Consider the following 11,088-nt stretch of genomic DNA (forward strand, 5'->3'; position numbering starts at 1 on the left):
TTCTTCCTTTTCTTTGCTCTGCTGAACTTCTCTCTGATCTGCTTGATCCACAAACTCTCTAAATAATCTGACTGAATGAATGAATGAATAAACATTCCTTTTTGTCATATCTTCCCCCTCAACATCCAAATTCAAAATCTCACCTACCAAAAATAAATGCCTACCGTTCATGGATGCCTACGGTGACCTGACAAGGTAGATGGGCGGAGGGCTCAAGGACAACCTGCTGGCTCTTCAACGTTTAAGTTTTCCAACACTTCTCAACCTATTTTCTGTACGCCATTTCAAAGATGAATGATGATTACAAGTTCAATGGCGATAGGCTCACTTTCTTCTTTGCACCTCCTGGATTACAGCCTCGCGATAATTCTTCTAGAGAATGGCTTGGCCTCTTTACATCCACAACAGATGGAAATGTATCGAATCAGATTGTTGCCGTGGAGTTCGATACATTCAAGAATCTTCTATATAATCCGGATGACAACCATGTGGGAATCGACATCGATGGCAGAAAATCCAAGGAAACAGTTTCGATCAATGATGTTTACAGCAACACCTCTCTCAAAAATGGAGAAAAGTGGGGTGCATGGGTGGATTATGATGGCGTTGAGGAGAAGCTCAAAGTGTTTCTTTCATTTAACCCAAATGGCAGTAGGGCTTCTAAACCTAAAATTCCAATCTTGTGCTACGATATTGATCTCCCCCGATTCCTTCCCCAGAACGTCCAGGTTGGGTTTTCAGCATCCAATGCACACTTATTTGAGATTCAGACAGTTTACATTTGGAACTTGTCTTGTCAATATTTTTGGGAGATTTCAGCAGCAGAAGGGAATATCTCTGAACCAATTACTCCGAGAGGAAGGAAATCTTCTGCAAACATAATATGGGTATCCACAGCTTTGGGCTGTTTCATATTCATATGTTGTTTTATCTTTGCTGGAAGTTTGCGATGTTCAATGAGTACACGTCGCACAAGTGAGGCTGAGGAGAGTGACGAAGAGTTCAACAAATTACTTCGCGAGGCAGCTCAGTCTGCTCACGAGTTTCCGTATGCTGAGCTCCTCGCTGCTACAAGCAACTTCAGCGATGACAAAATCATTGGTGCTGGCGGCTTTGGATCTTACTACAAATGCACTACTTTGCCTGGCACAAGTGAAGCTGTGTCAGTGAAAAGAATATCTCCTTCCTTAAGGCAATGGAAACGTGCGTACATAGCAGAGATTAGTATAAACAGTAAACTCACTTGCCACAATCTTGTGAAATTTCTGGCATGGTCCCATCGAAAAGGCGACTTGCTTCTGGTGTACGAGCTACTCCCAAATGGAAACCTCGATAAGTATATTCATGAGAAGTCAGAAGTTGGGCTAGGTTGGGATCGAGGATACATCATAGCCTGTGATGTGGCTTCTGCTCTGCTTTATCTTCACGAGGATCGGCATGAGAGTGTTCTGCACAGAGATATCAAAGCGAGCAATGTGATGTTGGACTCAGCTTTCAAAGCGAAGCTGGGTGATTTCGGGCTTGCCAGAATGATGGAACGCGAAAAAGATGGACGTACAACCACGGCTGTGGGTACAATTGGGTATATTACACTAGAGTCCGTGACAATGGGAAAGGCTACTCGAGAGTCCTAAGTGTTTTAGTTTTGGAGCATTGCGTCTCGAAATTGCGTGTGGCAGACGTCCGGCGGACTCGAGCTCGATTGATCACAACTGCAGAGTGGTGGAATGGGTGTGGCGCTTGCATGGGCAGCACAGGATTCTTGATGCAGCAGATGAGAAACTGGGTGGAGATTTCAATGCGGAGGAAATGGAACGGCTTTTGAAAGTGGGATTGTTGTGCTCTCATCCCGATCCGAATGGCAGACCGAATATGGAAAGAGTGGTGGGTATATTGAAAAGAGGAGTTGGGTTGCCTCACGTCTCTCTAACGTTCCCTGTGGCTGTGTATGGTGACCATGTTTTCCCTGACATCCCGCCTCGATCATCATTGTCCACCCTCAATGAAAATTATAGTATGGCAATCATTCTTATTCTAATTTTTCATAATAAAAAATTAGGATGCTCTTAATGTGTTGGAATGAAACTTAGTGTATGATGTTTAAGCCATCTATAATTAGGATACTCTGAATGTATTTTTGGGATCAAATTGAAAATCCGATGCACTTAAACACCTCAAAATGACACTTTAAAATTTTGGGACCGACATGATTGAATGCTTCTGCAGTATATCACTGATACTTTCTGAATCTGAGAATATCTTCATTTCACATGTTGCTCCACCTTTTTCAACATTCTCTAATAAAGACAACTCTGGTAAATTTTGATCAACCATAGTCAACCAAACCTTCAAATCACTCTGAATCACCTTAATTCTATTTTGTCATCTTTTGACAATGCTCTTGAGGGGGCAGGATGATGATTACATCGTTGAACATCATTGAATCTTTCAAATATGGTTTCAAATCTCAACATAATGTCACATTCGCTAGTGACATCTCATTGCTTGGGGCATCTCTATTCCCCCTATCTGGCATCATATGCACTATTCAACTGATCAATCTTATAATAATCCTTATCATAGTTTGATGGACAAGTATCTAAGTGTTCTACATAGACTCCCAAGGATTAAGCCTCATTCTAGGGATAATTCTATGGCTCATGATTAGCTCTTGTTAGCTTTTTATGGACTAGTATGTAGGTGTTCTATCTAGACACTAGAGGATTAAACTCCATTGTAGAGATAATTCTAAACCCTTTCTTTCAATCACTATTTAATAGATAGGTATCGAGACAATCTAACCTTGACTATTGAGGATTAAGCCTTGTTCTGGTGACAATCCTATGAATCATGATTAATCTTGTCATCTTCTAATGGATAGGTATCGAGGCCTTCTAACTTTGACTCTTGGGAATTGAATCTCATGTTGGAAACAATTTTGTGAATTTTGACAATCTTTGTTCTTTTAAGACTGGTATCTAGGTGAAGGTTAAGCATCATTCTATAGATAACCCTAAAAATCTCATCAATTGGTCTTTGTGTCATCACTCTCTGAACCAATCTAAGCACTTCATCTATACTTCAGACTTTTGATTTCTTTGAATCAATGTGTTGCACACACATTTACTCAAAGAGGGGAAAATATAATACCCCTAAATTGGCACATTGGTAGTCTAAACCAATTTTGATTTATCAATCTTACTTAAGTCTTATTGTACTAGGCATTTCTGATTTTGAACATCTATACTTGACCTAAATGTCAAATGTAGAAAATCATTACTCTGTATTAATCACTTACTTTATTTAATTCCGAAATATTAATTGAATTAGCTATAAAAATCTTAATTTAATTAATTTAATTAAAAGTCCTAAGTACTTTAATTAAATTAAATCTACCCTTTTAGCTAATACACATAAAGAAGGAATTAAAAGACATTGATTTAATTAAATATATATCATATGTGTTGAAACTAATTATTTATTTAAAATTAAAATATTCTATTATTATGACATCTTTGAATGGATCAATATCCTTTCCTATTTCATCTCACATGAAAAATGAAATAAATAATATTGATTAAATCAAATATGCTCATCATAATTATTAAAACTGATTATTTGATTAATTAGAAAAATAATTATGAACACATATTTTTAAGGATCAATGTTATCTCCTATTTCATCTCATTCAACCGTATCAAAATTAGATGACTCAATCTCACATTCAATCAAGATTGCACATGGGGTTTGATCTTGACTGTTGGTCAAGTCCAAGCTTCTATAAAAGAAACCTTCAATCTCTCATTTTGAAAGATGCACATGAACAATATCAAATCGATGCTAGATTGATTACTCAAGTGCCTTGCATTCAAATATCATTTGCTTTACATACTCATCATTTAGACTAAAATGTATTTATTTAGTTTCAATTACTTTTTATTGTTCTTAGATTAATTTAAAATTCATTTAGATCAATCTAATATCTTTGTATTTGAAAACATCATAAACATAAATTAGAATGCCTTTGCATTCTTCCAAATCTTTTGTACTAGTTTGGTTCAGTTACTGATCTCTCAATTCTAAGAGTGAATAGTAAAATATCATCTAGTTAGAAGGCAATAGGTCGCCTTGTGCAAACATACTAAATGGACAATATCATGTTCATTTCGGGATGTTTCTGGTATATAATAATCATGTTGAAGTGTGTGTGTATTTAGAGGCCCATAATTAGCACTCACAAAACCTACACATTGCAATGAACTGAGTTGTTAAAATATAAGGTTAAGACTTGTTAGATAAAACTAAAATCTTCTGAGCAATGAGAGAGAAGTAATAGAGGAAGAAGAAGGATAAAATGAAGGGAAAAAAATAGGAGGAGAAGAAGGAGAAGAAAAAGAAAGAGGGGTAGAAAATAGGAAGAGGTGAAGGAAAAGGAGAAGTAGATCAGAGTAATGTGTCTCCTTAATACTAACATAATCTAGAGATAGTACAAGAGATGAATGTCCACATATGGTAACTAGATAGAATGAAAAATTTAATCTTCTTTAAGAAAGAATTGTAAGATGAGGAGGAGGAGAAGGAGGAGAGAAGATAGAGAAGAAGAAGTGGAGAACATTAGTGTTTCTCCTTAATACTTACATTATCTAGAGATAGTATAGTAGTTGAATTCTTGTAGATGGGAGACTAGATAGAATGAGAAATTCAATCAATTTTGATAAATAATTTTCTTTAATTATTTACCTAAATAATGAGAAATATTCTTCCAAAAGAAGGATAAAAACAACTTGATAGATTAGCTGTTAAATAACTGAAGGAAAATAAAATGAGGAAGGTTAAGGAGAATGACAATAGGAGAGAGATAGAGAAGGAGGTGAAGGAGAAGAAGAAGGTAAAGAATATGGAGGATAAGGACATGAGAGAGGAATGAGAGAGCTAGAAGGAAAAAAGTAAGAAAACAAAAAGGAGATGATGAAAATGAGGAGCAAGAGGGTGGGGGAAGAGGAGGAGAAGATGGGACGAAGAGGGAGATTGCCAAGAAGAAAATGATGAAGAAAAGAAGAATGAGAAAGTGAAGAAGGAGAAGATTAAGAATAAAATATAGGAGAAGTTGAAGTAGAGTGTAGAGAACAAGAAGGAAAATGAAGGAGAAGGAGAAGGGTGCAAGATGATAGAAGAGGGGGACAAAATGGGGAAGAAGAAGGAGAAGAAGTAGAAGAAGGAGATGAAGAAGAAATAGGAGAAGGAGAGAAACAAGGAGAAGGATAAGGAAGTGGAGATAAACAAAAAGGTGGAGAAGGAGGTGAGGAAAAAAGAGAAGAAAGGGAAGGAGAAAGAGCGAGGAGAAAATATACAAAATGGAGTAAGATATAGGCAAGGGGAGAATGGTAGGAAAAAGAGTAATATGCATAATAGAAATAGAGGAGAGAGAGTATCTCTATGTGTGTGTGTGTATAAGTTAAGGAGATATAAAGAGAGAGAAAAAGAGGAAAGGAGTGGGAGGGAGAGAAAAAAGGAAGAGGAGAGAGGTGAAGCAGTAGATGAAGCAATAGAAAAAAAACTATATATATGAGGTGGTAGATGGACAACATATATATGGATTGATAGATGGATGGATCAATTATTTGTATACAAGTCTATGGTGTATATCCCTCTCTTTAAGTTTCACATCTCTCTTAGGAACATGTAATAAAATAATTCACATACTTGTAAATTTTTAAGTTGAAAGAAAAAATATCAACATCATATTTTTTATAGTATTTTTGTAGATAATTATTTTTTATTTTTCAGAAGTAACAAGTAAAATTATTTGGTAGGGTCCTATAACATGTAATAGAACATCAATAGATTTGATTGTGTTAAGTAAAGATAAAATTTTGAATAGATATACCATACAAGTTTAAGATAGTATAGATCAATGAGAGATAGTAGTGAGAAATTGAAATAAATTAATCAAAATATTGATCATTTGATATATATTTTACTATCTGCTTAACTCTTGCACCCCTCAAACGTGCAAGCACTAGTCGATGAAGATTTACATTTTTAAACTTGATCAAAACTAAAATATTAATATTGGCAAAACATTTAATTATTATTTTCAACAACGCCCGAAAAAAAAGATGTAGATCAACCATGGCTGTGTTTCAGTCTACCATTCACGGTCATATTTTAATGTAAAAAAAAATTCTTCTGTGCCGGTTAACACGGTAATCGTGACAAAGCAGTTGGTTGACTGTTGTTTTGTTGACGGTAATCGTGACAAAGTCAGACATTTAACCTTCACTTTATATTTCTTACTCCACGATGGAATAGATAGATAATGTCGTATTACTAACGATAACCGATTTTCCAGTTAGACCAGGAATCAATAGATAATCTCGTATTACCAACAATTTACTTTCTCTCTCCCTACAAAATTTTGTTGAAATTGAAAATCAAACATTCAACATCGATGATTCCTCGTGAAGAAGACAATTTGTCATCGTAAGTAATACGAGATATCTATTTCGCCAGGAAAATAAAAAAATATAAGCGAAGGTAGAACGTAGAAAAGACTACCAGCAGTCAATCAAATGCACTCTCAACAGTACTGAATTATATTACACGCCACTCTAGACTAGCTTAACATTACGGATGACCGTAATGGCTCCTTCTAAGATTTGACATCAGTTAAATGGTTGTTATCCATTCGAGGTAAAAGAGATCAATAACAAAGATGGCTAGTATTCAAAGAGTTCAGTTTGCCCCATTGTTTATAGTTTCTATAGCTGCCTCGTGCTTTTTCATTCATGGAACGGATGGAAGAGTAATAAGATTTCACTTCCCTCCCAAATCCAATATCGGTATTAACCAGTCGGCAGACACTATGATTGATAAGGATAGAATAGAGCTTACTGTCAACCATTTAAATGGCAGAGATAAAGTACGGGGCCATGGATGGGCAACTTATAACAAGTTAATTCCACTGTGGGACAATTCTTCCAAAGCTTTGGCGAACTTCTCAACCTATTTTCAGTTCGCCATTTCAAAGATGAATGATGATTACAAGTTCACTGGCGATGGGCTCACTTTCTTCTTCGCACCTCCTGGATTACAGCCTCCCGATAATTCTTCTGGAGAATGTCTTGGCCTCTTTACATCCGCAACAGATGGAAATGCATCGAATCAGATTGTTGCCGTGGAGTTCGATACATTCAAGAATCTTCCATATGATCCGGATGACAACCATGTGGGAATCGACATCGACGGCAGAAAATCCAAGGAAACATTTTCGATCAATGATGTTTACAGCAACACCTCTCTCAAAAATGGAGAAAAGTGGGGTGCATGGGTGGATTATGATGGCGTTGAGGAGAAGCTCGAAGTGTTTCTTTCATTTAACCCAAATGGCAGTAGGGCTTCTAAACCTAAAAAGCCAATCTTGTGCTACGATATTGATCTCCCCCGATTCCTTCCCCAGAACGTCCAGGTTGGGTTTTCAGCATCCAATGCACACTCATTTGAGATTCAGACAGTTTACATTTGGAACTTGTCTTGTCAATATTCTTGGGAGATTTCAGCAGCAAAAGGGAATACCTCTGAACCAATTACTCCGAGACGAAGAAAATCTTCTGCAAACATAATATGGGTATCCACGGCTTTGGGCTGTTTCATCTTCATATGTTGTTTTATCTTTGCTGGAAGGTGTCCGCGATGTTCAATGAGGACACGTCGCACAAGTGAGGCTGAGGAGAGTGACGAGGAGTTCAACAAATTACTTCGAGAGGCAGCTCAGTCTGCTCACGAGTTTCCATATGCTGAACTGCTCGCTGCTACAAACAACTTCAGCGATGACAAAATTATTGGTGCTGGCGGCTTTGGATCTGTCTACAAATGCACTACTTTGCCTGGCACAAGTGAAGCTGTGGCAGTGAAAAGAATATCTCCATCCTCAAGGCAAGGGAAGCGTGAGTACATAGCAGAGATTACTATAAACAGTAAACTCACTCACCACAATCTTGTGAAATTTCTGGGATGGTCCCATCGAAAAGGCGACTTGCTTCTGGTGTACGAGCTACTCCCAAATGGAAGCCTGGACAAGTATATTCATGAGAAGTCAGAAGTTGGGCTAAGTTGGGATCACAGATACAGCATAGCCTGTGATGTGGCTTCTGCTCTGCTTTATCTTCACGAGGATCGGCATGAGAGTGTTCTGCACAGAGATATCAAAGCGAGCAATGTGATGTTGGATTCAGCTTTCAAAGCGAAGCTGGGTGATTTCGGGCTTGCCAGAGTGATGGAACGGGAAAAAGATGGACGTACAACCACGGCTGTGGGTACGATTGGGTATATTGCACCAGAGTCCGTGACAACGGGAAAGGCTACTCGAGAGTCCGATGTGTTTAGTTTTGGAGCATTGCTTCTCGAAATTGCGTGTGGCAGACGTCCGGCGGACTCGAGCTTGATTGATCACAACTGCAGAGTGGTTGAATGGGTGTGGCACTTGCATGGGCAGCACAGGATTCTTGATGCAGCAGATGAGAAACTGGGTGGAAATTTCAATGCGGAGGAAATGGAACGGCTTTTGAAAGTGGGATTGTTGTGCTCTCATCCCGATCCGAATGGCAGACCGAATATGGAAAGAGTGGTGGGTATATTGAAAAGAGGAGTTGGGTTGCCTCACGTCTCCCTAACGTTTCCTGTTGCTGTGTACGGTGACCATGTTTTCCTTGACATCCCGCCTCCATCATCACTGTCCACCTTGAATGAAAACGATAGCATGGCAATCGGAATTTCATCATTCTGATTCTAATTTTAATGAAAGGAAAATGATCGCAAACATTAGTAAATTGTAACTCTATGATCATGCTTTTGGTACATGTAATATTTAGTAAATTTAGCCTTGTGAAAATCTTTGCGCAAAGAGACTTCTGTTTTGGTCTCTCTTTTTTTTTTCACAATTTGTCTGTCTAGTATTTAGCAGCCTTTTTATTTTTATTTTAAATCTTTGAAATATAATATATATTCTTTGTATATTTGTCAGTTCTTTTTTAAATCGAGTCTTGCACCTGTCATAAAGCTAATCTTGTATTATTTTCATTTGATTTTTTATATCATATTTTATCATATTTTACCAAAAGACATAATCAATTAATAATGGTTTTTAAATTATGTCAATTACATTGATTCAAAGATTAAAAGATTAAATTCAAGTAATATAGTAGATCTATCCAATACTTAAACTATGATTCCATTGTACATAATATACATTATTATAAAGTGAAGACATCTTTTTTTCAATTTATGAAAACATCAATTGCTACATATAGTTTTTTTTTTTTTTCTTGCTCTACAATACTAGCTTATATATATATATATATATATATATATATATATATATATATATATATATATATATATATATATATATATATATATATATATATATATATATAATGCCGAGAGTAATTGTTCTTAGGGCACCTATTTTCATGAATCCCAATTCAGAATAATTAATCCTTGGATTTAATGAAAATAGGTACCTCGAGAACGATTACTATCGGTGTAATAAATATAAGTATATATAAGCTAGTGGCAGTCGTGGCACAATAGGAAAAGTATTTTTTTAGTTTTTCTATTTTTAATAAGGTTAGTATCGATTTATTTCTTCTTTTTAAATATAGTTGTATAGACTTACTATAAAATTGTAGTAGTATAAACTTACCATAAAATTATTCTTCAACGTTTTATTTTTTAATTCTATATATGGTGTTTATTTGCATCACTTTAATTTAGTTTTATTTTAAGGATATTGTTACATAATTCAAGAGTAGAGTTATGGTTAGGGTTAGGGTTAGAATTAGAGTGAAGGTCAGCATTAAGATTTAAATTAGGGTTGGGGTTAAGGTTAGGGTTATTGTTACGATTAAGGTTTGGTTAGGGTTAGGGCTAGGGCTATTGTTAGGATTATGACTATTGTTAGAATTAGATTTAGGGTTAAGTTTAGAATTAGAGTTAGTTAATGTTAGGGTTAGGGTTAGAATTTGAGCTAAAAATATAGTTAGGGTTAGAATTAGAGTTACTGTTAGGGTTAGGGTAAGAATTAGGGTTCAAGTTACAAATATAATTAGGGTTAGGGTTAGAATTAGAGTTAGAATAAGGGTTAGGTTTTTGTCAAGATTAAAGTAAGGGTTAAGGTTAGGGTTAGAGTTTTAAGTTAGGTTTAAGGTTAGGGTTAGGTTAGGGTTTAAGATTAAACTAAGAGTTAAGGTTAGGATTAGAGTCTAATTATGGTGGAGTTAGATTTATAGTTAGAGTTAGATTTAGGGTTAGACTTAGGCATATGGTTAACGTTAGGGTTAGTGTTAGGATTAAAGTTAGGGTGAAGGGTAGGATTAGAGTTAGGGTTAGGGTTAGAGATAGGTGTATAGAAAAGGTTAAGGTTAGGGTTAGGTTTAGGGTTAAAATATGAGTTAGGATTAGACTTTGAGTTAGGGTTAGAGTTAGAGTTTGGAGTGAGGATTAAAATTTTAGTTAGGATTACGGTTACAATTACAATTAGGGTTAAAGTCCAATTATGGTAGAGTTAGATTTAGGGCTATAGTTAGAGGTAGTGGTAGGGTTATAGTTAGGGTTAGGGTTAGCGTTGGAGTTAGAGAAAGCATTAGGCATAAGGTTATCGTTAGGGTTATGTTTATATATAGCGTTAGGGTTTTATATAGTGTTAGCATCAAAGTCAAGGTTAGCGTAAGGGTTTGAGTTAGGGTGAGGATTAGGGTTAGAGTCTAATTATGATTTACGGTTAGAGGCAGGGATAGGAGTAGGGTTAAGGTTAGTGTTATGATTAGAGTTAGGCTTAAGGTTAGGATTCGAGTTAGGGTTAGGGTTAGGGTTATAGATAGGGGTAGACAAAGTTTAAGGGTTATGGTCCAAGTTAGGATCAGGTTAAGGTTTAGAGCATGCGTTTGACTTAGGGTTAGGGTTAGGGTTATAGTTTGAGTTATGGTTATAGTTAGAGTTCAAGTTAGATTTTTTACTAGAATAATAGTTAGGGTTAGGGTTAGAGTTACAAATAGATTTAATATTAAGGTTAAGGTTTGAGTTAGGGTT

The 11,088-nt window shown here is 36.1% G+C and overlaps 2 protein-coding genes across 2 annotated transcripts; both read left to right on the top strand.

The window, feature by feature from the left end:
* The first annotated feature begins 290 nt into the window (after positions 1–290).
* LOC149559006 (putative L-type lectin-domain containing receptor kinase S.7) lies at positions 291–2,070 on the top strand. The gene is made up of 2 exons (XM_089831208.1): positions 291–1,582; positions 1,680–2,070. The coding sequence occupies exons 1-2, from the start codon at positions 291–293 to the stop codon at positions 2,068–2,070; spliced, it is 1,683 nt and encodes a 560-aa protein (XP_089687334.1).
* A 4,692-nt stretch (positions 2,071–6,762) lies between these two features.
* LOC149559007 (putative L-type lectin-domain containing receptor kinase S.7) lies at positions 6,763–9,012 on the top strand. The gene has a single exon (XM_089828357.1). It carries the CDS (start codon positions 6,866–6,868, stop codon positions 8,783–8,785), a length of 1,920 nt encoding a protein of 639 aa, XP_089684483.1. The 5' UTR covers positions 6,763–6,865; the 3' UTR covers positions 8,786–9,012.
* The last annotated feature ends 2,076 nt before the right edge of the window (positions 9,013–11,088 follow it).

Source organism: Cupressus sempervirens, chromosome 5, assembly GCF_028749045.1.
Source record: "Cupressus sempervirens isolate cs-2001-9-10 chromosome 5, ASM2874904v1, whole genome shotgun sequence".
Taxonomy (NCBI): domain Eukaryota; kingdom Viridiplantae; phylum Streptophyta; class Pinopsida; order Cupressales; family Cupressaceae; genus Cupressus; species Cupressus sempervirens.